Raw genomic sequence first — 27,243 nt, forward strand, 5'->3', positions numbered from 1 at the left:
TACACAAGTGGTCAACATAAGGAACTAGGCCTGCTACACTGACACGTCCATGTGGTGCACGTCCAGTCCATGAAAATTAAGCCAACTTAAGGAGATGGCCAATATAGGGGGTGGTCAGCTGTGGAGATTCTACTGTGTACTGCGTGTAACCAGCCCCCCAATCAGGACACGGAACTGTTCCATTCCACAAAGACATTCCTTCTGCCCCCTGTTTTTATGGACATCCCACCCCCTCCCTGTTATTCCCCGATAACTACTGATCTGGTTTCCACCACTATCGTCTAGTCACTTTGCGAATATTCTGTAAATGAAATCATGCAGTGTGAACTCTTTTTTTTTTTTTACCTTTGAAATATCATGTCATTTATTTATTTTTTTCCTTTTTTTATTAAATCATCACCGTGCACACTAATGCATTCGTGGGGTACAATGTGCCGATTTTAGGTACAATGTGGAATGTTTACCAGCAGTTTTTCCTTTCTCTTTCTCTCTCTCTCTTTTTAAACTCAGCATAATTGCCTTGAGATCCATCCAAGTTGTTAACACGTATCGGTGGTTCGTGCCTTTTTATTTATTGCCGAATAGTATTTCATGGAATGGAGGGGCCTCCGTTGGTTTTTCTGTTCACCTATTGAGGGGCATTTTGGTTGTTTCCAATTTGGGGTTATTACCAATAAAACGACTGTGAACATTTGTGTGCAGGTTTTTGTGAATATGTTTTAATTTCTCTGGTAATGGTGCCCAAGACTGCAACTGCTTGGTGATCCGTAAGTGTATATTTCGTTTTTAAAGAAACTGCCAAACTACTTTCCAGAATGGTTGTATCATTTTACATTTCCACCAACAAGGTATAAGAGATCTGGTTTCTCTGCCTGGTCACCAGCGTTTGGTATTGTCACTGTCTTTTCATCTTAGCTGTTTTCCCAGGTGTGTGGTAATACCTCACTGTGGTGTTAAGTTGCTTTGCCCTTATGGTAAGTACTGCCGAATATTTTGTCATGGGTATTGTTGCTGTCTGTGTATCATCATTGGTGAAATGTCCCTTTAAATCATTTCGCCCATTCTCTAATTGGATTGAGTGTCTTAAAATTTTAATATATGTTCTCTCTCTCTCTCTTAAAACAAGCTTGAAATGGTCTCCTGACTAGCAACCCTAAGGCTCATGAGTAGTCTGCTTTCGTATTTAGGGATGTCATAATAACAGCTCACGTTTGTTGAACCCACACCTTGTGCCAGGCAACATTCTTCGTGATATACAGGTTTTAGCTCACTTGATGAATGTTGCCTTTATAAACATCGTATGTCGTTATTATAAATATTAACCAGCATTACAATTTAGTTTACAAATCTAATTATTGGCACAAACAAACAGCTTTCGATTGGCAGTCTGGCTTTCGCTGAATTCGAATTGGCTGAGTCGATTTGTGTTTTAATGGGTTGAGAGAAATCTAAGCCACTTGTGTCTCAAGAGCTTGTGAGCCAGTGCAGCTGCTCTTCAGGTGAAATAACAGGGTTCACATTGAAAAATGAGACATATCAGGGCGGCACCTGTGGCTTAAAGGAGTAGGGCACTGGCCCCATATGCCAGAGGTGGCAGGTTCAAACCCAGCCCCAGACAAAAACTGCAAAAAAAAAAAAAAAAAATAGGGGAGATATATCAGATATATGGTTTTACACGTTTTAAATAAAATCAGACAGTGTTCAGTTTGAAAAATTCTACAGAAGTGAATCCTTGAACTTTAGTTCCCTAAAATAAAGGCAGAAAATAAATGCCTATTCATATTATATCGTCTTTACAAACCACATTGTTGTGAATGAAACAGATAAACCTGTATTGATCAGGTATCTGAATTCCCATGTGAGGCGAGGACCACATTCCCTGGGGACTGGAAAGACAGCAGAGGTTCCATGAGGTTCTGGACCACCTCCCAGCTGGTCTTACCTCCGATCCCTCTGGGAACGGAGCGTGCGCCTTTGTGCCTGGGAGGGGCTTGTATGTTGAGTCGCTCATGGTACAGTGGCTGCCCATGGATTCTGGGCAGAGATGGATGTATCAGAGCCCATGGTGCACCCGGACAGAACTGCGGGCTCAGGGAATGGTCCCATCATCTGGTCCCAGTGTCATTGCCATAGCACAACCTGTGTTGTGAGAGCCAAGGTCCGCGGAGGTGATGCTGCCGTGTGTGTCCTGGGCCCTGCACACACTTTAACTAAGGTCCGGCTGCTGCATTAACCAGCTGACTCGGCAGGTCCAAGGACAGCCTCCAGGTACCCACCTTTCTCAGCGAGGCTCCCGGGAGCTTTGGCTATGGAGGTGTGAGGGACACAGTGCCCTTCCCGCCTTCTCCCACGCCCGTCATCCTCACGTTTTCACCTTGCTGTTTTCTGGTTTGGGTCTCTTCTCACGCTTTGTCCTCTGGATGTTACTCTTGGCACATTTTCCTCCAGTAACTAAGCTTCCCTCATCTCATCATCATGTTGCTTCAGGCCACTTCGGGGAAGCCCCTGGGAGTCTCTGAGCCAGCGAGTCTTCAGGGCAGTGATGCTACCCAGCTTGCCCTGCTCACTCTTTTTACTGATGTTATTCTCTCCCCCCACCCCAAGTTCAAATCTGGCCTCACCACTTAACAGTTAAGCTGTCAGCAGGTTGCCTTTCCCGCCCCAGCCTGCTTCTTTTGTAATGGGGTGGGTAATCCCTTCCTCACAGGGCAGATGTGAGACTTCCCAAGTGTGTGTGTATGAGTGTGTGTATAGCCCATCACAGCCTAGGATTCAATGGTAATAGATAATTCTAGAAATGGAACAGCCCTCTCCATCACCCTTGTCCTTCACCTTGGCTTCTGATCTCAGGTCCTATAGTCCTGTCCCCTTCTCCCTGACCCTTTAGGGAGGACTCTGACCACTCACTCCTTCTTTGGCAGCAGAGATGCTCTGATTGGCTGTCATCACCATGGCAACCCATTGTCTCCCGTCCCCATCCCTCACTTTCTAGTGCCAGTGGATTTACGGAATTCCAGGCTTCTCAGGCCAGGAAGGAAGAGCCCGGAGGAGGGAAGACAAGCAACATGTTTTGGGTTTCTGTGGACTCTGAGTTCCAGCCTGGTGTGCAGTATGGCCTCTGTGCCTCTGCATGTTGAGGGAACCACTTCTGACCTTAACAATCCTTAGTTATCCTGATTCCCTCTGAAAGGGGCCTGTGGAGGGGGCAGGAGCCATGGGGCCTGGGCCTGCGGCCCGAGGCGTACGTGATAAGTGTGTGGCTCAAAGACACTTGCTGAACGTCAAACAGGGCAGTGTTCATCCTGCAGCCCTCCCTGCACTGCTGAGGGGTCACACCATAGATCTGTTGCCAGTGTGGTTTGAAAACCCCAAGAGCTTTCCGGGGTCATTCCTCATTCTGGCCATCCCAGGTGGGCAGCCAAGCTGTGCCCTTGGTTCTGAAGTGAGGTGGGGACTGGGGATGCACATCCACATGGGACCCCGGAGAACAACACAGGGTGTTGGGCAGTGATGTGCAGTCAGGGGCTTGAGCCTAAGAATCTACTCCCTGGCATGGTCTGCAGAGTGCAACACCACCCGTCTCATCCGCCCATCAGCTGTGATGGTCAGGGGTCTTAGCGTGCTATTGTAGTTAAAAAAGTAATTTCAAAACATGGGATGAATCAAGGTCACTTTTTGTTGTGAGGTGTGCTCTCATTCAGTAGGGGCGTGGTGGTAGATGGTTGAACAAACTCTGCTTTGAAGCCGGGAGGCGATGGAATTCTGATACATGTGTCAGTGTGGATGACCCCTGAAGGTGGCAGGCCAAGGGAAAGACACCAGACATGAAAGGGCAGGTACAGTCTGACCCCCTGATGTGAGGGGCCCAGAGCAGGCAAATTCCTAGAGTCAGAAATCAGAGCAGAGGTTGGGGGAAGGGGAGTTATTGTCTAACGGTTACAGATGCAAGCCAGGGAAGATGTAGAAGTCTTGGAGATGGAAGGTGGTGGTGGTCGCCCGACCCCAACATACTCAACACCACTAAATGACACAGTTAAAAATGGTGAAGATGTGGGCGGCGCCTGTGGCTCAAGGAGTGGGGCGCTGGCCCCATATACTGGAAGTGGCGGGTTCAAAGGTGGCCCTGGCCAAAAACTGCAACAACAACAAAAAAGAAAGAAAAAAATGTTGAAAATGTGACATTTTACGTTGTGTTTTTACCACAATAGAACAATTACTTGCCTCCCCAAGAAAAATGAGTGAGGCAAGGCTGGGCGGTGGGGTGTGGGGATGGTGGGCAGCACCTGGCAGGGGCTTCAATCAGGAGGTGTGTTCTGGAGGAGGGGGTCTTACCCCTCAAATGCCTCACGCTGCTCTCTCCAGATGACTGGCTGAGAGCAAGATCATCCTGATACCCCAATTCCCCTAGGGGACTGAAGAAAGGGCGGTTGATCCCCATTGCCTTCCCTCAGGATCTTGCCATATGCAGGAGTCACCAGGGTGGTGTCTGGCTCGTCTTCCTACCTGTGGCTGCCTCTGGAAGGCCTGGGTGGGCTGTATGGGGTGTGAGGACCTACCAGGACCGGTCAAATGCCAAAGCAGAGGTGTGGCTGACACCTTTGAGAGAGTGGCCAGAGGGAAGCCTGGCTCTCCTGAGACCCCTGTGCGGGGCCCTCACCAGCTCCAGGACCCAGGATTTCTGCAGCCCCTCCTGCCTCCTGAGTCCATCCTTCAAGCCCACCAGCCCTTTGGATGAGCTCTAAACAGGCCCTGAGGCCTTGGGGAAGCTATTTTAGGGTACATATGATCTTTTTTATTTCTTCTCTAGATTATATCTTCTCCCACCCCCAGATTCGAAAGACTAAAAGATTTTTGAAATCATTCATCATTTCCCCAGCTTGGAAGCTGTGCCTTCACCCCCACTTTCCCCACACCACTCCCCCTTTCTCCCTTGCCACTCTCTCCCTCCGGTCCCCCTGTTCCACAGGCAGCAGAGAAAGCAGGCTCTTTGTCTGACATCATCTTGCACTCCCCGGCCTGCTAAGAGTTACTCACTCAGGCAATCCCCGCTCCACCAGAGGAGACCGTCCAATTGCCAAGCAACCCACTGCTGGCCAATCACGGCGCTGGGAGGTGATGTCATGGCGAGAGCGAGCAGTGGTGCTGATGTTGAGAGAAGCCCAGGGTACCACTAATTGAGGGAGTGAGGACGAGCACGGCTCCGTCTGACAGGACTGCAGGTAAGTAGAAATGAAATGCAAATAATTCTGGGCTTGCCAGACAAAGGGAAAAAACAAGACAACTGAGTGGGGAGAAGCCCGGGACCTGGCACCTACTGGGTTGCCTTCGGCTTCATAAATCAATTAAACTTTGTCAAACCCGGGGAAAATGGGTGAGGCAGAAAGAATGGCGCTCGGCAGAGGGGCAGGGGTGGGTTCCAGGTGTTACTTTTATTCCACAGCTCAGGAGGGATAGGGTGGGTGGGAACTGTCAGATGTCCACGGTGAGTTATTTCTGCATAAAAATGTTTTGTTGCCCAGGGGGACGGTTTCATGCAGGGTCCAGCTTTCCCTGGAGCTTGTTCTGACTTGAAGACCCCTTTCAAGAGGGAAGATGCCTTGGGTTCCACCTTGACTACCTCAGACATAGCTGTTCTTGTCTCCTGCTCCCATTTTTTATTATCTGTCTTTTCTTTCCCCGCTCTCTCTGCCGGGGTTACTTTTTTGTCTTGGTTCTAAGGAAGCAATGAGATCATCACCTCTTCCTTGCCCCGCCCCACCCTGAGGTCAGCCTGATCCTACCTGGCTGGGGCTGGCTCGGAAGCTCCCAGCTGCACAAGTACAGCTCGGCCACGCCCTGGTCCTTGGTTGGGGCCAGGCCAAGCCCCCTCCTCACTCAGCCTGCTACCCTTGCCAGGAGTTTAGGCATTGTCCATTTCTCGTCCTGGGACCAGGTTTTGCTGTCCAGTGGCCAGCTGTGTCCCCACGTGGTGGTGCTGTCTTTGTTTTATTTCTCCCAAGAACATACAGTCAAGTGTGGTAGAGTCTCATCGTCCTGAACCTGGAGGTCTCTAGGATGCCGTGTGTGTGTGTGTGTGTGTGTGTGTGTGTGTGTGTCCATGGCAGGGGGAGGTCAGAAATGTTTAGGCAGCCCTTGTCTGAATATGCCACACAGGGATACCCCCATGTCTCAAGACCAAGAGAGTATGAGAAGGGGATGGCCAGATGTGTCCTGCTGGGGGCCTGAGGGGTGGGTGGGAGCAGGGAGGGAGTGTGGGGGAATCTGTCTCCATGGGAGGCTGAGGCCCCCTCTAGGGGGAGGAAACCTCTCCCACAGGCATGCTGGGGGGAATGAGATCATCTACCAGATGAGGAAATAATCACAGTGCTGGAGCGGAGAGCAGGCAGAGGGGAAGGGTCTGATCGGCAGCTCCTCAGAAGGGAGCTAGAGTCTCCCAGCAACCCTGCCCATCTTCTGGCTCCCCCCAGCTCCCCACCTTGCTGCTGGGAGCTGTACTTTCTCCCCTTTTCGAAGCTGCTGTACACCTGTCAGCTGGTCCCAGCCCTATGGGGATCCCCAGCTCCATCCAAGCCCCTCCTGGAGCAGCTATGTGGTGGGCAAAGACCTGCACCTGCTGGATGGGGCCCTCGTGGAGCATGCTGCCTTGTAGGGTGTGAGCTCCCTGTCACCAAGGGCATTCTAGCAGAAGTTGGATGAACACCCAGCAAAGGAGGCTTTGGAGATTGTGACATCATGTTAGAGATTGGTTTAGGTTAGTGTTTTTTAAACTGCAGACTAAGAACTATTAGTAGATTATGAAATCAATTTTTGGATGATAACTGGTCTTTTTTCTTAACAAAATGAGAAAAGTAGAAAAAAATCAGAACGTATGCCTTATAACAAGGTAAATAATTCTTCCTGTACGTTTTAGGTATCCACTATATATATAAATACTTGAGTCACATTTGACCTCCACAATTACTTGTATTCCTCTTTTGTTCTCAGCCTGTGTTATCAGTATATATTGAGTATTACAATTTTAATACAGTTTTCCTTTCTTAAAAGTGTGTATCCATATTTTTGGCTCTCTCTACATCTGTATCAGTCATCATATATGTATGTATCTGTATCATGACATATACTTTCTTTATTGTTTGGGATTCATTGAGGGTACAAAGAATTAGGTTACACTGATTGCATTTGTTAGATAAAGTCCCTCTGGTAATTGTGTCCTGCCCCCAAGAAGTGTGCCATACTGGGCGGTGCCTGTGGCTCAAAGGAGTAGGGCGCAGGCCCCATATGTTGGAGGTGGTGGGTTCAAACCCAGCCCCGGCCAAAAACAAAAAACAAAAAAAAGAAGTGTGCCGTACACTGTGAGTCCCTCCCTTCTCCCCTCTCCCCACTTGCTCATTCCCCTACCCCACCCCTTATATTAGCTCATCTACTGCCTTCATATTAGAATTGAGTACACTGGATTCTTGCTTCTCCGTTCTTGTGATGCTTTACTAAGAAGAATGTGTTCCAGCTCCATCCAGGTGAATACAAAAGATGTAAAGTCTCCATCTTTTATAATGGCTGAATAGTATTCCATGGTGTACATATACCACAGCTCATTAATCCATTCCTGGGTTGGTGGGCATTTAGGCTGTTTCCACATTTTGGCGATTATAAGTTGAGCTGTGATAAACAGTCTAGTGCAAATGTACTTATGATAAAAGAATTTTTTTCTTCTGGGTAGATGCCTAATAATGGGATTGCAAGATCAAATTGGAGGTCTAATTTCAGTTCTTTTGGATTCTCCATACTTCTTTCCAAAATGGTTGTATTAGTTTGCAGTCCCATCATCAGTGTAAAAGTGTTCCCTTCTCTCCATATCCACGCCAGCATCTGCGGCTTTGAGACTTTGTGATGTGGGCCATTCTCACTGGGGTTCGGCAGTATCACAGGGTGGTTTTGACTTACATTTCTCAGATGATTAGGGAGATAAGCATTTTTCATATGTTTGTTAGCCATTCATCTGTCTTCTTTAGAGAAGGTTCTATTCATGTCTCTTGCCCAGTGATATATGGGATTATTAGGTCTTTTTTGTTGATTAATTTGATTTCTCTGTGGATCCTAGTCATCAAGCTTTTGTCCAATTAATAATATGAAAATATCTTTTCCCATTCTGAAGGTTGTCTATCTGTGTCGGTTGTTGTTTCCTTAGCTGTACAGAAGCTCTTCAGTTTAATTAAGTTCCATTTTGTTGTTGTTGTTGTTGTTGCAATTGCCATGGAAGTCTTCTTCATAAAGTCTTTCCCCAGGCTAATATCTTCAAGTGTTTTCCCTACAGTTTCTTTGCGGATTTTTATTGTTTCATGCTTTAGAATGAAATCTTTTATCATCTTGAATCAATTTTTGTAAGTGGTGAGAGGTGCGGGTCCAATTTAAAATGTGGTTCTCATGTGGGTCTCAGTCAAAAACATTTGAAGAACATTGGGTGCTAAATGACTTCTGACTACCTCTTCTAACCCTAAGACTACAAGCCTATAGAAAAGTCCTACTAGACAATAAATTCTTCCTTTTTTAAAATTTAAAGTTATAAAATCTGCCATCTTAACTATTTTTAAGTATATACTCTAGCAGCTTTAAGATAGATGACCATTGTTTTGCATCTAATCTTTAAAAATCTTTTCTTGCAAAACTGAAACTCCATATCTATTAAACACTAACTCCCCATTCCCCCCTCCCCCACCCCTGGTAACCCCAGTTCTACTTTTTGTCTCTGAGTCTGACTCCTCATCTAAGTGGAAGTCTTCAATATCTGTTCTTTCCTCACTGGCTTATTTCACTCAGCAGAATGTCCTCAAGTTTCATCCATTTATAGACTTTGTTTCTCTGTTGCCAGGTGTCTAAAAGTTCCAATTAAATGCAAGTATTGTTTTAAGTGGGAAACCATGTTTCTTCTGGGAGATACTTTGTTCTAAAGCAGTGGTTCTCAACCTATGGGTCACGACCCCTTTGGGAGTCTCCTGCATATCAGATATTTACATTATGATTCATAACAGTTGCAAAATTATAGTTATGAAGTAGCAATGAAAATAATTTTATGGTTGGGGGTCATCACAACATGAGGAACTGTATTAAAGGGTTGGGGCATTAGGAAGGTTGAGAACCACTGTTCTAAAGGATCCATCAAAGACAGAGAAGATGGTCTAATTTCCCTCATGCTGAACAGATTGCCCAAAAGCAGTGGGAGTGTCTTGCATTTTTGCCTGGATGGATGCTTAGTATCTAGTTTTCAATTTTTGGCTCAGTGGAAGAAATCCAAGGGCCAAGTGAGGCTGGCCACCTTCTCTATTTGACTAAGCCGTTTTCACCACACTGGCCTTCTGGGAAGGGAGGGGGCTGGTTGATAACATTTAGAATAGAACAACAAAGATCGAATAACTGAGAATAAGGTAGTTGAACAAGAAAGAGAAGCATGGCGGGAGGGAGAAGGATAAGGAAGGTAAGAGTGAGTTGTTTTTTTTTTTTTTTAAAGGAGGAGATAATGTCTATATTAAACCAACTATATAGAAGAACTAGGGAGAAATCAGATGTTTCGTGTTCTTGATTTTAAATAATAGGATATTTAATTATCAAGATTATAACTGGAGGAAGACTTAATTTTTCGAGAACCCCCTAAGACCTTCTCCCAGGCCCCCTTAGATATCTTTATATTATTTTTGGAGACACAGAATTCCCAGAGGTTTTCAAGTCACGCACAGGGAGAAGTGAGTCTTGGGGGGGGGGACATAAAAATGTAGGGAAAATGTAAAATGTAGTTTCTATAATGCCCTTTAGAGAACCAAACTATTTTTTTCTTAGCTTGAGCAAAAAGCATACATTATGTATAATTTGGTTTGCTTATTAAATTAGCATTTGCTATATTTAGAATTGTGGCAGTCTGGGAAAGGTTGCTTTTTCTATGTTTCTTTGAGGAGGAGTAGAAACCAAAAATCTCCCTTGCCATTTTTTAAAAAAAATGTTTTTCAGATACCTTACATTTCTTGTCCCTCTAGGAAGACACACAGAGATGTGAGCACCTCCTCCCTCCCTGCCCACGCAGGCCTGCCCGTTCACACCCCCTACAGACATAGATGTAGACTCCCACCTCCCTCACCCCTACACACACATATATGTACACCTGTCCTCCCCCACCAAAACGCAAAGCTTTCTGGTCTTTTCCCTGAATTAGAACTGAGAGTTCTGTGTCTACCTCCTGAGGGTCTTGCTGCCAGAGGTGTGTGATGGGAGGCAGAACAGGACAGAGCCGAAGGCACAGGAGCCTGGGGCTGGCTGGCCTAGAGCTTAGGTAACCCAAGAGTTCAGGAAATAAGCCACAGGAGAATGTGAGCCCAGAGGAAGGAGCTTGAGCACGGATTCCAGGATGAAAGACCCAGTGGGTGGAGTGCAGAGAATCAGTGATAATTTGTGAGTCTGTGTCCAGAAATCTAGACCAGGCAGGGAGAAATGCTTGTGCTGAGTGTGTGGAAACAGGTGCATGGGGAATGGTGATACCCACTCAGCACAGACACAGCTGGAGTACGGATGCTGGGACAGGGGTGTCCAGCACCTGCACTTGCTATCAGACCAGAGGCATAAGTACTCAAGAAACATACTGTGAACCTTTCCTGGAAAAAAAAAAATTACTCCAAGAAGTATTGTAGCTAACAAAAAATTTATCAAATTAAAGAAATCAAGTAAAAAGAGGACATTGTATGAGTAATGGTTACCAACAAAGAGGCCACCAGAATTAGGAGTCATTGTCTATCTATAATCAACATATTTATAAATCTGAATTCAAATATCCAATATCTTGAGGCTAGGGAATATATTTATTAAGCTCCTCATATTTTTAGTACCTTGCATAGTGCACAGTGTAGATTCTTACGAAAAATTTGTTGACTGAATAATATAAGAATGAAACTAGTAATGACAACCGAGAACTAAAGCCAGAGCATCCAAACAAACCCAGGTTTGTAGAGAGAGAAAGTAAAATCGTGCTAAATCTGTCATCTCACACAAAGAAAATTAGATGCTTTTATTCTTCATGTCGTGAAATATCGATAGAAGTGATTTTAACTTAAAGCTAAAGTTAAAATAATAGGTAAAACTTACGAAGCACTGGAGAAGAATGAACAAATAAAAACATAAGAATATTGCAAAAGGTAAGGGGGTCCTTTCAGTGTAATTGAATGCCGGCCAGAAGCCTGGCTCTCTTCCTTCTCTGGAACCTCAGGCAAGGCAGAGGACCTCTTGGGCCCTCTGTCTCCTCCTCTGAAGAGGAGATGGGGACTGGAAAGCCTGCAATCTCCTTGTGTCCTTCCATCTCTGGTCCACAGGATGGGCAATGTCTATAAGTGTCATTGCTTGTCTTCTGCTGATGTGCAGATTAGTCGATTTAGTATATTTGGCAGTTTATGTGTATACACTGTAACAGAGACTTTCTGAGGCAAGGCCTGACCCAAAGGAGAGCTCAATGGTGAGAATTTTAAGCATGGAGCCCCCTTGTAGGGGAGGCAGATTTGGGGCACTTGCTTGCCTTCCAACCACGTGATTGGCAGCCTTGTCTACAGCTAAGGGCAGCCCGAGGTATGAGCTTTGTCAGCAACAGAATGGACTTTGGTAGAAGAATATTTTGATTCTAATCCCACCTTCATCGCTTTCCATTTGTACAACTCTGGGCAAATCTAATCACTCACCTAAATTGATCATCTGCTGAATGTGTGTAATAATATCTATTTCATAGGATTGGGGGTGGGGGGATGAAATGGTAAAACATGTATACCTGTTTATGCAAAAATATTAGACAAAGGGGGATAAAAGCTTAGGAGGTCAGAGTACCATGAAGTTGCAAGACTATAGGGATTTATTATTTTTTTCCATCACATATATTTTCTGAAATATAATGTCCATATGTTTGTAATTAAAGCATTGTGTGTGAAATGCATATATGGATACATAATTCAAATACTTGAAAGAAGTTGGTAAATTGTAAAGAACTCTAAAATGTGAAATATCCACATTGCTGTTATTAGGAGTGAGGTTCCAAGGGCCTGCTGTGTACAGCTCTGGTGTCTCACACAGTGCCTGGGTCACAAGCTTCACGCTCCCCCCAGCAGCCTCAAATGGAACTCTAGGCCCCTGAACTTGACTACTGACATGCTGATTCTTCTGGATATACTAAGCCAGCAATAAAAATAGCCCCCAAAGTTCCATCACTGTGAATTATTTGTGCAATTTTTCAGCTTAATTTTCCTTCTATAGCTTGCCTCTTGCTGTTAAGCAGTGGGCCCCAGTCTTTTTTTTTTGGCTGGGGCTGGGTTTGAACCTGCTACCTCCAGCATATGGGGCTGGCTCCCTACTCCTTGAGCCACAGACACCACCCTGGTCCCCAGTCCTCTTGGCATCTGGGACCAGTTTCATGGGAGAAAATTCTTCCAGGGACTCAGCAGGAGGGGAGTGTGGGGGATTAGATTCTAATAAGAGGCTCGCAGCCTAGATTCCTTGCATGCAAAGTTTACAATAGGGTTCCCGCTCCTACGAGAGTCTAATGCTGCAGCTGATATCACAGCAGGTGAAGCTCAGACAGTGATGCGAACAATGGGGAGCAGCTGTAAGCACAGAAGAAGCTTCACTGGCCCTCACCTGCTGCTCCCCTCCTGGTCAGCCAAGCCCCTGACAGGCCACTGATCAGTAAGAGTCTGAGGCGGGTGGGGACTGCAGTGTTAGAGCCTAGAGGGGCTCCTCAGCCTTAGGTCTTCTGAGTTCTGATTTTGCCACAAATGCTTATTTCCCAAAAGCACAAAGGGAGCTTTTCTATCCTGAGAGCTGTTAGGTGCTTTTGACATTGGGGTGTCCAACGTGTGGCCTGCAGGATGCAGATTATTGGAGTCCTGTTTTGCCTCTCTGTGGTGGCAGATATCCCAAAAAGTAGGCATGGACCATTTTTTTATTCCTCATCAGTTTTCGTTAGTGTTTGTGAATTTACTACAAGAATAAAGACAACTCCTAGTTTTCCATCGTGGGACAGAAAAGAAAAAGGGTTGGACATTACTGGTCCTGCATCACCACCTCCATCCTTGCCTCTTGATGCCCTTGACAGCAAACCTACGGACATTAGACAATGCCAGTCCCCCCCCCTCGCCACCCCCGCCACATACACTGTTCTGTTTTGTTCCTTTTCTTCTGCACATCTCACGGGTCCCTTCTTGTTCTCTGCTCTAATTCCTGCTTCTCCCTTCATGGTACCGTCCACGTGGCTGTCAAGGCCACGCCCAGGGCCAGCGTGCACCTGCAGGACTTCCAAAGGCCCCACAGCTCCAGATCCAGGGACCTGTTTCACTTTTCCAGCAACACAAACTCCTGTGGATATTCTAGGACCCAGCAGAGGGCTTGGCACAGAACTCAATATTCAATAAATATTGGAGAGAGAATGAAAACCACATTCATGAAAAAATAATTTATCTCCTTTTGATTTAAAACCCAAATAAGACACAGGGCTGCCAATCAGAGCCTTCTGATCAGGAGACAACCAGGGCTGCTGTTCTGAGATGACATTATTCCAGCCCAAAGCAAAGAAATGTGACATTTAGGTAGCTTATGCGGCTTACTTTGGGTAAATATGTAACTTCAACTAGACTTTGAAGAAGATTTCTAGTAGGGCATAGACTTAAAGAGCCATCTTCCTGTACTGTTCTTAGTCAGAATTCACTGCTCCCACACCCATGAAGTACTCATTTCCAATTCCGTGCCAGGGAACCTATATTTGTCTTCTAAAGCCCTTGCCAGAGACAACTCTATTCAAACCACTTGGACGTGTGTTAGCTGCTCATCTCTCAAAAATAGTCCACATGGAATTTGATGCATCCTGAGAGCATTCTCTGAGCACCTCTTATGGTGACAAAATGCTCACTCATTCCGTGGTATGTGCCACCGGAGGCACCTTAGGAGGTCAGGGGTGCACCCAGTAGGTGGCCAGGTGGCATCTGAGCACTTGGTCCACTCCTCTGTCTGTCCCCTGGTCATTGGCTGCATTACAGAAAGCCTGGAAGTGTGGGTTACGTAAAGTGTCCTGCTGGGGCGCCCTTTCTGGACACCCATTTTTTCATTGAAACCTGCTCTGGTGACCCCGCGGAGGGGGGGGCTGTTCCTTCTCATCCTGGCTGGTGTTTGGGGGCACAGAAGCGACCAGTATAAAGGGGAGGAACCAACGCTGGATGCCAGGTCTTGAACTCTGGTTCCCCCTCTGCCGTTGGCTCCTGGTGTGACTGTGGGAGCTCCAGTATCCAGGAAGGAAGATACAGGCATTTTGGAAGGGACCATTGTTCATCGTGCGGGATTGTGCAAGGCAGGACATTTAGACCACCCAGCTCCTACCCACTGAGTGCCCGTACATCCCCAGTCTAGCGACCATCTAAAAACCCCATGTGCCTGTGCCTGTTGAGAACCATGGGCTGGCAATGCCCATTCTCTTGTCTCCGACCTTCTAACATTCTAGAGGAAATCGGTGTCTCTGATCTTCTCATCTCAGACAAACTTTTCTCCCCACCTTCCCACCTTGAGTCTCCTTATCCTGATTCTGCATCTTCACTGTCAGCCGTGGCCACCTCCAATCATCCAGCTTGGTGGGGTTGTCGCTCACTAATTTATTTTTACGCATTACGCTAACGATCCGGTTCATCAGCAAAAAGGTGCGATGACCTGCTTTTCCATCCCCAGACTCTTAGATGCTGGAGCTGGAGAAACGTGCGGATTAGTTTGTGACTGGGAAAGCAGTGCTGGGTGGGGTGCAAAACACCCAGTCGGGGGAGTCCCTGACATTTCGTCCCTAGAGTCCCCTGGGCTTCCAGCCTTTCCCTCCTAATCTTTTGCCCAAGTTAATGCTCCCTGATGAACCATTTTGCATGAGTAGTAGAAGCTAAAGACAGTTGGGATTTAGAAAGAGACACAGGTGGACTCAAGTCCCAGCTCTGGCCCCACTGCCCGTGTGACCTGGTGTAATTTTCCTAACTGCTCAGCCTCCTTGTTCTCAAAGACCTTAACGGAATAAATTGAGACAATGTCTGTATTTTCCTGGGACAGTAGATGCTCCAGAATGGTGGTTATTATTATTCCTATTGTCGTCAGCATCACCATTCCCTTCTCCCCTCAGTGGCTTCCTGCTGAATTAGGAGGTAATATGCAAACTCTTTTCACTAGTCTGGAGGTCTCTGTGACCCTCCTGTCCCTATTCGAGCAATCTGTCCCAAGCCACCCTGCATGCAGCCCAGCAGGCCCCCTCTGTTCCTGAACAAACCTGGTCTACGCCCCCAGCCCACAGTCAGGTTCAAAGCCATCACAAGGTTACAGGCTTTGCAGAACCTCAATTGCAAAATCACCTGTCACAACCTGGGATGAGGCCCACTCCCACCTTTCCCTTCCTAAGTGCTCTCACCTCCTGCTATGCTGGCACAATCCACTGGCTCAGGAGCCTGCTGCCTCCTCACCGCGAAGTCTGTGATGATCCAAAGTGCCAGGGAACGAGCACTGGGAGCCCCAAGTTCTCTCTCTAGTTCTGCGATTTACCGGCTTCATGATCATCAGTCACAGCGACCTTCTGTCTCGGGCTCCTTTGATCTTTGCTACCACCAGGTGCAGTTTCCTCATCTTCCTAAGCGAGTACCAAGGGCTGGGCGTGGCCCCCACCTTAGCAGAAAGCACACGGGAGCCTCTGGGTGGTCTAGACGTTTGCCCCAGCATTGGGGTGGGCCCACAGTGCTGTGGGGCTGATGTCTGGGACAGACACTCTTACTGACAGCCTGGACTCCTGGTCCCGTGCCCACTCGGGCCTCTCGTGTGTCCTCATCTTCCTGCTCACCTGTATTCCTGGCACTCTGAGAGCTCTGACCTCGGGTATAACGCCTCTTACTATCCAACTCTGGCAATGCCAAGAGAGACTTGGTGGACCCCGCTCCATCACAGGCTCTGGTTTGCTGTATGACAATATGATCACAGCCATTTAAAACACTCCACAAGACAACTGATAGTCCCACATCCAGGCTGAGTGCCAAGGAGGTGGATGTGACCAGCCCGCTGAGCACTAGTGCTATGGGTGCATTAGGGACAAGGTTGGGCACCTTGACACCTGATGGCTAAGACCCCGTCCCCTCCACTCCCTACCTCCTTATCATCTGGATCCTTTCTCAGAATGTTCCAGGGACAGTGATGTCTTCTGGGTCTTGAGTGCAATAGAAACAATCTGACTGTTGGCACGAGGATGTCACAGGCGCCATGGACCTACAGGTGCATGTACATAAACCATCTTGAGGAACACGTCAGTCCAGGGATGAGCCAAGGGACGGTGAAAGAACCACGAGTTTGAACCCTGGCTCTGCCCCTCAATGAGGGGGTAAGTATTCCGGAAGTATCCTACCAAGTCGGAGGCTGGAAGTCCACAGTCTGGAGTCAGTGAGCTGTTCTCTTCCCAGGACTCTAGGGAAGGAGCCTCCCTTGCCTCATCCAGCTCCCAGAGGCCCCAGGCATCCTTGGCTTGTGGCTGCATCTCTCCCATCTCTGCCTCCATCCACACACAGCCTCTCTTCTTTCTGTGTGTCTCTTGTCAGGGCGTTTGCCATTACATTTCAGCCCACTCAGGTCATTAGGGGTGATCTCATCTTAAGATCCTTAATTCTATCTGCAAAAGACCCTTTTTCAAATGGGGTCACATTCACAAGTTTCATGATTAGGAAGTGGATCTTTTTAGGAGACACCATTTGACCCACCATATTGAATGGCATTGGAAACATCACTTAGCCTCTTTGAGGCTCAATTTCTTCACCTGTGAAATGGGTATATTATGAGAATTAAAGTAAAAGTTGTCACGGCAGAAGCTCTAGTGGCATGAATTTTTAACCATGCAGAGTCCAACCCGGTGGCAGTGAGAATCTCATTGACAATTCCCTTGACCATGCCCACATCTGGCCATGTCTCGTTCCCACCCTGGTCTTCCTTCTCTGGCTCCCCAACTTTCCCTGTGTTCCTAAAACTCCTCGCACAATGTCTTTCATGTAGGAAGCACTCGCTGTATATGTTAAGTCCCCAGGGCAGGCTGGCTTTCCCTAAGGCCTCAGGACCATGAAGGAACTGGCAATAAGCATGTAGAGCCTCCATTGGTCCCCAGGGAAGAGTTTACAGCCCAGAGCCAGCCCTGCCACTCTACAGCTGTGTGACCTTAGCCAAATGTTGTAACTTCTCTGAGCCCCCAAATTCTTCATCTGAAGGCAAAGATGATGATGCCCATCTTGTCAGCCCGGCCCAGCCTCATGTGAAGATCAACTGGGAGGATGTGCATGTCCTTCTCTGCCTCCCCGCCATTCCTCAGGTTGAAGTCCAGCCCCCCGCCCCTCCTGGCAAGGGCTCCCTCACCCTGCCAGTGACCCGCCATCAGCCTGGCCCTGAGCGGGGATTGTGCAGGATGGGGGCTCATGACTGGAGATGTCACACCAAGGCACTAAGCCTGCCTCTCTGTTCAGAGACTCCCTGGTGCCATCAGGACCATCTGGACTGTGCAGAGAGAAGACCCATTGTCCTGGGAGGGGAGGAGAGGGGCGTGGCAGGGGCCTCTGGCTCCAAAGCACAAAAAGAACAAAGTGCTTTCAGGCCAGCGAGACCTCGGTGGGATCTGCACTCTCACTCTGTAGCCCTGAGAAAGACCCGTAAGTCCTCCGAACCGCAGTTTCCTCACCTGCACACAGAAACTCCTGATGCAAAGGCAGAGGACAAGAAGACTAACATTTATTAAGTGATTCCTGGATGTTTGCCCCCAGAGTTTGCCATATGTTTCCTCATCTGATTTGACAACTCTGTGCAGAATTCAGATGGGGAGAGCAAGGTTTAGACCTGTGAAGTGTCCAGTGCCAGCTACTAAGAGGGCTGGCATCTGAATTTGCCCCACACTGGTCTAGACCCGAAGCCTGAGCTGAGGTCACTGTTTCCATCAGCTCCCTGGCCCAGTGAGCACCCATTCTGCACCCCGGAGGGAAAAAACCCTCATTATGGAAGGAAAGGGCTTGAAGTTGACCTTAGAGTCCCTTTGCCTGGTGAGAGAATAGACAGCGGGGACATTGGCTCACATCACCTGCTACAACCACAGTGACCCCTGGGGTGGCTGAGGATCCAGTGGTCCACCACCCATTCTTCAGCCTTTGGTGGGGCCTGTCCCTTTGCCCTCTGACCTCTTGTGTGACCCCTTCTGCCTGCCTCTCCTCCCTTCCCACTTTCTGGTCCAGCACTAAGCAGCTGGAGATGGAGCTTTCTCCCCCATCCTGGCAGGTGTGTCCCCTTGGCAGATGCTGTGCCTGACAACTGCCTGATTTGACTCATCTCCTAAGCTCAGGTGCCGCTCACCCCAGGGGCCCCTCGTGGCTGCCTGGCCACATGCCATGCCCGGCAGTAACCCTGCATGCTGAATTAGGTCTCTGCACACACAGGCTACAGTCACCTGACTCCTAATGCTTCTCATAGACCAGGGTTGTCTTAAATGGGGTCAAAGCGAGCTTGGTGAGTATGTTGGTGCAGGGATAGGGAGGGGGTGTCTGAAGAGGCATTTTAGCTTCCTCCAGCCCATTCCCTCTCACCCCACATCCAAACTGGGACTGAAAAGGTCTGGGGTGCATATGGGGAGATGTTCGGGACACACGGGTTTTTTGTGAACACCTCCCAGCTGATCCCAGCTGAGGACTAGTCTCTCACCCTGACCTCACTTTGGGCAGGCAGCTGAGCTGTGTAGGGAGACCAGTGAACACCCCCTACCCACACAGTTCTGGGAAACCTATGTTTGCCTACTCTGGGGGGCTGGAGACTGGGAAGCCAACTCCAAAGAGTCCTTCTGGTGGAAACTGAGCTTGACTGGGGTGGTGTGGGAGGGATGTTGATATTGGGGACCCCCCAGTGAGAGCTGGTGGGGAGAAGGCCTGGAGGTGGAGCAAAGGAGTTACCTGCAGAGTCTGTCTGTTGTGCAAACATCTTCCTTAGGAGGATAACCTTTGGTGCTAAGATACTACACTCTCTTTTCTCAGGTGTGTGTCAGCATCCTGAGCTGGTGATAACTCCACTCCGTGACTCTCAGGCAGATTCAGCCGCCAGATCCCAGCAACATGACCCTTGCTGGTAGGTTCAAAACCCACTGTGTGTGGTGGGGCACTGTGGCATAGGATATCTTCCTACTCCCCCCTCATGTATGTCCTTATAGATCCAGGATGACAAAGGCTGGTAGGAGCACACAGAAGGTTTCAAGCAGGTTATCTCTAGTTGGCAGGAGGGGTCACAGGGTCGCAGCTGAATTCTTTTTTCTTTTCCTTTTGCTCATCTGTGTGTTTTTTTGAAGAAGTTTTTACAACTCTCATGGATTATTTTTGCGTTACTTATGCTGCCAGATTTGTAAAAGGAGGTGAGGGGAGAGCACTGCTGTGTGCCAGGGTCAGCTCCGTCTGCAGCCTGAGTGACCGGGGGTGTGTGTGTGAGGGGGGCTGCTGGGGGCACAGCCGGGCCAGGGTAGCTCTGGTAGCAGTGGTTGGAGGGGATACGCACAGCTGTGATTGATACCGGCCCCCCAGGAAGGCTCCAGCCTGAGGGAGGCTGGCCAGGCAAGAGGGATGGCTATGAGGATGCCCCTGGCCTATCCAGCGTAGCAACTCTGAGCAGCACTGCCAAGTGCATTGAGTGGGGTAGACCGTGAGTCTCCTGTGTGAAAACAAAAGGACTGGACTATCCTAGGGAAGGGGTGTGGGGTCGGAGGGCCCCTGGGCCTTAGGGTGTTTACATGAGGGCTTTTCACGTTTGGTGCCCTGAGAGGAGATGTCTTGGGCAGAAAGACGGGTCAGCAGAGTGCTCTGGTTTCAATAGGTGATAGGAGTGGGCCCTGCCCCTCCTGGGAATCCTGAAGAGGGTGACTCAGGGCACAGGGGCTGGTCCCAGTGTCGGTGTGAGTCTGCGTGGCTTGGGCACCTCTGCGGAGCCCAGATCCCCAGGTTGCTCAGGCCCCTGGGACGCTGCTCCAGAGGCTGGGGAGATCCCTGTGCTCACAGCTCCGTGTTTCCACAGCCTACAAAGAGAAGATGAAGGAGCTCCCGCTGGTGTCCCTGTTCTGCTCCTGCTTCCTAGCTGATCCCCTGAATAAGTCATCCCACAAATACGAAGGTCAGTGAAGGCTCAGGGACGAGGGGACAGGCTTCCGTGTCCCGGGCCTCTGGGTGCAGCACCCTGACTCAAGATCCTGAGCGGCTTTCCTTCCCAGAGCCGGTGACAGTCAGAGCCATGGTCCCCAAGGTCTGAGCCACAGGGGTGCATCCCAGGCACCGAGGACAGTCCCTGAAGGTCAGAGTCAGGCCTCCCAGGACGTGCCAGCCTTAGTCCACCTCTGTGCTTGTGTTTAACAAATCGAGGCTGCAGAGACGTGAAGGTGGACCAGGCAGAGATTCTGCCCCTGGACAGCATCTAGGCTAGAAAAGAAGCCAGTGGTGTGAGCCACGGTTTCCAGGCCACCAGGCCAGCCGCCTTCCTACTTCCCAGTTAAAGAAAGGGTGGGTGTGGTCTGGCACCAAGGGCCAGGAGCGCTCGCTCACCTGAGCCTGTTTTTTCATCTAGGCTGGTGTGGGAGACAGTGTAGGAGGAAAGACCAAGCCCAGCGGGAAGACAGTGCTGACTGGAGAGAGAGAAGAGCGCAGGGTAGGAGGGAGGCGGGAGGTGTCCGCAGCCAGGGCCAGCCGGGCAGTGGGGCGAGGGCGGGTGGGGGTAGAGGGCTCTGCTGTTCGTCCCCACACATGACAAGCTGAGCAAAAGCTCGGCAGTCTGAGGAACCTGGTAGCAGAAACAAAAGCCAAAGTGGCCAGCACTGCCGCGGCTGTCCTAGGCCCCTGAACCCCTGTGGCTGCAGAGCCCAGCCCTATCAGAGCCCCTTGACCTTAGGTGCCAGTGTGCAGGAAGGAGAGCCAGCCTGGCTCCTGGCTCACCTGGGCCTCCAGCCCCAGCCCCTGACACCCGCGTGCATGTGGCCACTCTCGCTGGGCGCTCCCCGTCCTCCAGGGCCTGAGCAGTCCCCGTTCTGCCCTCTGCAGCGGACACAGTGGACTTGAACTGGTGTGTCATTTCCGACATGGAGGTCATTGAGCTGAACAAATGTACCTCGGGCCAGTCCTTCGAAGTCATCCTGAAGCCGCCTTCCTTTGATGGGGTGCCCGAGTTCAACGCCTCGCTGCCCCGCCGGCGAGACCCTTCCCTGGAAGAGATCCAGAAGAAGCTGGAAGCGGCTGAGGAGCGAAGGAAGGTACCAGCCGCTCCTCTCGGCACAAGGGGAGGGGGCTGGGGAGGACAGGGGGTGGCCGGGCTGCGGGGAGGCCACTGTCAGCCCACAAACACTTAGGCAAAGAACAAGGTGGCAGGGGGGCATGGTACCGGGCTCCAGAAGCTGACGGTTTGGTTATGGGGACAGGCCACTGCACTCTGTACCCCCCACAAGTGGCCTTAAATGTACGAGCAAGAGTAAGATGTTGACAATACTGAGGATAGGGAAAGGCTGGACACTGGGGGAAGGGGGTCCTCCCCTGGGGCCCGGGGAGAAGGTGGCAGCGTGGCACGTCCAGCCCTGGTATGTGGTCTGGGCTTTCCATTCCCGGCCAGTCTCTGACGCCATCTTCGTGTAGACTCCTATCTCTCAAGCAGAACATTCTCCCGGCCTGAATCCCCCAGCACGTGCCCCCTGCCCATGTATGTCTCACGCTCCTCTGACTCTGAGTTTTAGTTTTATCTGTGTGTCTCATCTCTCTGTACTAGACCTTTCCCTCCCCAGCTTGCTAACGTGCCTGGTGCATAGAACAAGACCACTTAGTGTCTGGGAAGGCAGGAATGACTGAATGAGTTCAGCAATGAGAAAAGGGCCTTGAGGATATTTAGAAATAAGACTGAAAACAAAAAAAGAGGGCAAGAGACTCTGAAAGTGGTGGGCCGGAGTCTGGGCCCCAGGGCGGGGTGTGTTCTGGGGGTGCAGTTTTTCAGCCATTATGGTAAAATACACCTCGGCCTGTCCAGTCTGAAGGGCTCGCCCTGAAGGGCCTCTTTCTGCCTTGTGTGTCCCCAGTACCAGGAAGCCGAACTCCTGAAACACTTAGCAGAGAAACGGGAACATGAGCGGGAGGTGATCCAAAAAGCCATCGAGGAGAACAACAACTTTATCAAGATGGCTAAGGAAAAACTGGCCCAGAAGATGGAGTCCAACAAGGAAAACCGGGAAGCCCACCTGGCCGCCATGCTGGAACGGCTGCAAGAGAAGGTGAGTGGCCCCGGGCCAGAGAGGAGGCTCCCGGTCACCTGTGTTCCTGCGTGGCAAGTATACGTGGGCCTGTGTATCATTTCGGGGGGACGCAACCTTGGGCAGTAGCGGGGGTACGTCTATTAGGCAGGATCCTTAGAGAGGTCAAGGGGATGGTTTGGGAAGTCCAAGGTGAGGGACGTGGACCAAGCTCTGAGTTTCCTTGGGAGAAGCTCCACACAGTCACACAATAGGACACTTTCATCGTCTCAGGGAGGGTACGCCTCTAATTTTCTAGAAGAAGCCTGTTTAACGGAAGGGTGTAGGGACTGACATGCAGTCCTGTGTTCCTGGTTTTGCCCTGAATGGACTGATTCGATCTGATGAAAGATGCTGTCTTGAGCTCTTGGCTCTAATCCAAGGGTCCAGTGCTCCGAGTTGGCCATTGACAGGAAACATAATTCTCTCCAAGCCTCTTGGCAGAGACCGAGGGAGTCACACAGGTCTTTCCAATCTGCTGCCCTTTGTCAATAAACCTAACGGTGTCACCTAAATATGAGAAACCTGAGAGGCTGGGGTTGGTTCTGTGTCAGCAGAATGACAGCCCGCTCTGCTGAGAACATGCTGGCCTCATTTCCTGGGTCTCAAGACCGTCCCAGTTTCCCCTGCAGCTCCTGGGAGAGCTCCAGCTCTGTGTTTTATTTCCAGGAGCCGCCTGCTGCGCGGTGACTCCCGGGACCTGATCGGTGGCCTCGTCCCATGGTGAGCAGCGCGGTCCCCACTCTTCCCAGCCCGTCCACCTAGAGTCTCAGGCCCTGGGCAACAGCTACCAGAAAGGGCTGGTTTCTTCGCAGGGGCTCTGAGTGCTGCATAGGCCCCGGGCAACAGCTACTATGAGCTGCCCACAGATACATATGCAGGGGCAGCAGGACGCTCAGCCGGGCCTCCGTTGACTGTCACTTGGGAGGGAGCCATCCGGGTCTGCCTCCCGGCTTCTCCAGTTATTGAGGGAGGACTTGGAGCAAACTCCAGAAGAAAGATAAAAGTCTAGGGTTGGGATAAGATGGGACTTGAGCTCTCAGGCCAAACCCAGAACAAATCGTGGAGGTTGGACTCGTGATCATAGCATTCGAAAGGCAGTTGGCCAAACCCTTCCACTTCCTCACACCTCTATCCTCCTAAGTCCATGAGGCAAGCAGGGCGGGTATCACCCTTATCTTGAAGATGACAAAACCACATCAGAGAAGGTCTGTGATGTGCCCAGGGTCACAGCTAATGAGCAGTGGTGTTGGGACCGACACACAGCTCTCTGGCTGCAAGCCAGGTGGCTCAGGGAGACCAGCCACAATTGTCCTGCCAACATTTGTCATGGAGGGAGACTTGCAGGCCAAGGAAAGGGAGTGCAGAAATCTAGGGCTCTGCTCAGTAAGCTCACCTGATGGAAACATTGGGAGGGTCCCTCTTCTTGGGTCACAGCTGCACAGGTGAGGTAGACACCAAGAAGCCAGATGTCAGACTGGGCTTCGGAGAGAACATCCTCCCTCCGGGACTTTGATCCTGAGGCAGGAGGTGGGGTGAGAGCTAGGTGTTGATTTCTGCCCTGCACACCTGTGCACCAGGCTAGGGACACCTCCAGAAATGTGTTTGTGTGGGTCCCTGACAATCTGTACCAGACTCACTCATTGTAAAAGTCAGCAATACAGATACTTGATCCCGTATCTACCTGCCTCAGACCCACCCACCTGCTCTCCCGGGGTAGCACTGGCTCTGTCACAAAGGCACATACCCCTCCTCACTCCCAGGCTGTGGTGGGTTCTTGGGCCTCTCCAGGGACAGATGTGCAGTGTCACATGTATTCTGGGAACCCCGACTGCCTCCGTGGGCCTACTCTGGGCTGACTCTTTCATCTGAATGTGACAATGCCAGGCTCTAGTAGGGACTTTTATAAGCACCTGCCACGTGTAAGTCACAGTAGCAGGAATCGCAAAATACAAAGAAAGAGACATGGTGTCCTCCCAGGGGGACGTTGCCATCTAATGGAAGACCCAGCTGTGTGCACAGTAAGCAGGGAAAAAAGTCTCAGAACCCAAGAGGGGAAAGAGCTTCCCACCTGCACCCCTCTCTTTGAACCCCAGAGAGCAGAGGGCTGATTGGAGGAGGGAGCAGGCTGAGGTCCCATGGCTGGGGGGCCTTGGAGGGCTCCCCATCTTTTGGCTGCATTAAATGGTGAGACAAAAGAAGGCCATCTCACACTATGTGTAAGAAAGCTCTCCTGTGGCTCAGTGAGTAGGGCGCTGGCCCCATATACTGAGGGTAGTTCAAACCCAGTCCCAGCCAAACTGCAACAAAAAATAGCCAGGTGTTGTGGCAGGCACCTGTCATCTCAGCTGCTCAGGAGGCTGAGGCAGGAGAATTGCTTAAGCCCAAGAGCTGGAGGTTGCTGTGAGCTGTGACTCTACAGCACTCTATCAGGGTGATGAAGTGAGACTCTGTCTCTGAAAAAAAAAAAAAAAGAAAGCCCACCTTTTGGGAGTGGGAGACATTCCCAAAAATTCTGCTGTGAACTTGGACTTTAGGAGCGCTCATGGTCCATCAAGAGGAGCTCACCTGAGCAGCAGGCAGGCCCCTGGGACCAGCAAGGGAGCCTGGTGTGAGACCAGCTCTACTGCCCCTCTGGCAGAAGCCACCCTGAGCAATTCCTTTATTTATTATGTCAACCCATGAAATCAGCCCAAACTCCAGAATGGCCAAGGGACAGAGGGAGTCTGGGAGCTCTGGGGCCACCTGTGACTGGGTCCCGGGCCGGTGGCTGGGATGCCCTGGCCGGTGAGCTCCACCACGGCAGGCTTCCCGCCTGCCTCCTGCCTCTCACCGCGCCTTCCGCCCCTCTCAGGATACCTCTGCAGACACAGAGCTTCACTTTCCGCCGCGGTCAATCTTTGCTTTAGTGGCCTTGCTCCTGAGGCGGCAAGCTTTGTCCCCGGCAGCCTCGATGACCTGGCCTTTCCCTCCTTTCTTTCCCAGGACAAGCACGCCGAGGAGGTGCGGAAAAACAAGGAGCTGAAGGAAGAGGCCTCCAGGTAAAGCCCAGAGGCCAAAGAAGTTTCCAGAACAGCCGGACAGCGCCAGCAGCTCTGCGTTCCAGCAGCCTCGCCCGCCGGCTGCGCTCCCAGCACTGGGGTTTGGGGGGAGGGGGGTGGCCCAGGGGCGTTTCCTCTGCTTTTGATGTTTGTCCACGTAAAGAATTGACCAGTGAAGCCATCCTATTTGTTTCCGGGGAACAATGATGGGGTGGGAGAGGGGGAAGGAGAGAGTTTGGGAAAGAGAGAAGAGAGATGGAGACGAACTCGCTGACGGTGCAGCGCTGCTCAGAGCAGACGGGCCAGGCCCTCTGTTTTTCACACCTCTGCCTGGACACGGAGCATCCAGGTGCCATGTTGATGGAAGATGAGAGCCCGGGCAGCAAAGGTCCCGAGTGCAAGGCAGAGTCCCGGCTGGGGCGGTGGCTGCAGGGCCCCCAGGAGGAGCCCAGCCTGAGGGGGGCGAGGCCCAGCCCAGCCGTGTGGCTTCCGTCCTGCAGTGGGTGGGGTGAGGTCTCTGTGTGTGTGCGTGTGTGTGTGTTAACCATTATCTTTTGATCATCATGACCAATGAAACATTGACTCCGCGTCTCTAGTTTTTTATTTCCTCAATTTGTCCTTTCGGTGATTATCCTCGAAATTCGACCTTCGCCCACCTGACAATAGACGACCTGAATTTTGCCATCAGAGCAAACATCGTGTTGAATCACGCCAGCCCTTGGCATGATGTAAAGGTTGTTTATTTGTTTATTTTTTCAATTTTTTAACCCCCCTCGGGAGCTGTCCTTTAGCACCGAATTGATGGGAAAGAACAGCCGAGTCCTCCTTTATGTGGACTGACTTTCTAATAAGGTCCCTAAGATGCTTTATAAGAAGAAAGTTGTCTTAGTCTGTTCAGGCTGATGTAGCAAAGTATCCAAGACAGAAGAATTTATAAACAATAGGCATTTATTGCTCACGGGTTTGGAGGCTGGAAAGTCCAAGGTCAAGGTGCCAATAGATTCCATACCTGGTGAGGGCTCAATCTCTGCTTCAGAGACCAGGCCTTCTTTCTTAGTTCTGACATGGCAGGAAAAAAGGGGCAAAGAGCTTCCTCAGGCCTCTTTTATAAGGCACTAATCCCTTTGATGGGGGTGGAGCCCTCATGACCTAATCACCCCCTACAAGTCCTCTCTCTTAATGCCATAGTATTGGGGGTTAGGTTTCACCATAAGAATCTGTTGGAGACACCAACATTCAGACCATAGCATAGAAATCCTCAGCATTTAGGGGTCTGGGATTCTAGGTGGGCCACAAAATGTAACCAAGAACACAAAGTGTTTATTAGTGAAAGGCAGAGGGGACATTCAGATGCAGCAGTCTTGGTCTCCAAGACACTGAACCATGGCCAGGAAAGAAGCTTGGTTCTTCCTCTCCTGCACACAGGCACGGGGGTGGGGATCCCCTGTGGAAAGCAGGTCCCGGGGCAGCTTCCCACCCTGCCCTGCAGACCGTGTAGTTTTTTATAGCTTTGCAAATAAACTTTTGGTATTGCTAGTTCCCCCCACCACCACCAGTGTACTGCAATTTATTTATCTATTTATTTATTTATTTTGAGACAGAGTCTCACTATGTCACCCCTGATGGAGTGCTATGGCATCACAGCTCACAGCAACCTCAAATTCCTAGGCTCAAGCGATCTTCTTACCGCAGCCTCTCAAGTAGCTGGGACTATAGGTGCCTGCCACAACACCCAGCTATCTTTTTTGTTGGTGCAGTTGTTGTTTAGCAGGCCTGGGCCGGGTTCGAATCTGCCAGCCCCGGTGTATGTGGCTGGCGCCTTAACCACTGGGCTACACTGAGCTAATTACAGTGAACTAATTACAGGGTCCGGTA

At 50.1% G+C, this 27,243-nt stretch overlaps 1 protein-coding gene across 4 annotated transcripts; it reads left to right on the forward strand.

The window, feature by feature from the left end:
- Positions 1-5,131: 5,131 nt before the first annotated feature.
- STMN4 (stathmin 4) lies at positions 5,132-25,954 on the forward strand. 4 transcript variants are annotated; one of them, XM_003793949.1, is made up of 8 exons: positions 5,151-5,219; positions 19,062-19,152; positions 20,086-20,181; positions 20,629-20,709; positions 21,099-21,307; positions 22,118-22,309; positions 22,997-23,050; positions 25,313-25,751. In XM_003793949.1, the coding sequence occupies exons 2-7, from the start codon at positions 19,140-19,142 to the stop codon at positions 23,015-23,017; spliced, it is 612 nt and encodes a 203-aa protein (XP_003793997.1). In that variant the 5' UTR covers positions 5,151-5,219; positions 19,062-19,139; the 3' UTR covers positions 23,018-23,050; positions 25,313-25,751. The 4 variants fall into 4 exon arrangements, with proteins under 4 accessions (XP_003793995.1, XP_003793997.1, XP_003793996.1 ...); XM_003793948.2 differs by lacking the exon at positions 22,997-23,050 and having other exon boundaries at positions 25,313-25,954; XM_003793947.2 differs by lacking the exons at positions 20,629-20,709; positions 22,997-23,050 and having other exon boundaries at positions 5,132-5,219; positions 25,313-25,954.
- The last annotated feature ends 1,289 nt before the right edge of the window (positions 25,955-27,243 follow it).

The sequence above is a fragment of the Otolemur garnettii genome, unplaced genomic scaffold, assembly GCF_000181295.1.
Source record: "Otolemur garnettii isolate 467f Iridium unplaced genomic scaffold, OtoGar3 scaffold00074, whole genome shotgun sequence".
Lineage (NCBI taxonomy): Eukaryota > Metazoa > Chordata > Mammalia > Primates > Galagidae > Otolemur > Otolemur garnettii.

Excerpts from the sequence above, each read along its gene's own strand:
- STMN4 (XM_003793948.2), top strand. Across the intron at positions 21,308-22,117 it reads CGGCTGAGGAGCGAAGGAAG|TACCAGGAAGCCGAACTCCT; the intron begins GTACCAGCCGCT and ends GTGTGTCCCCAG. Across the intron at positions 22,310-25,312 it reads TGGAACGGCTGCAAGAGAAG|GACAAGCACGCCGAGGAGGT; the intron begins GTGAGTGGCCCC and ends TTTCTTTCCCAG.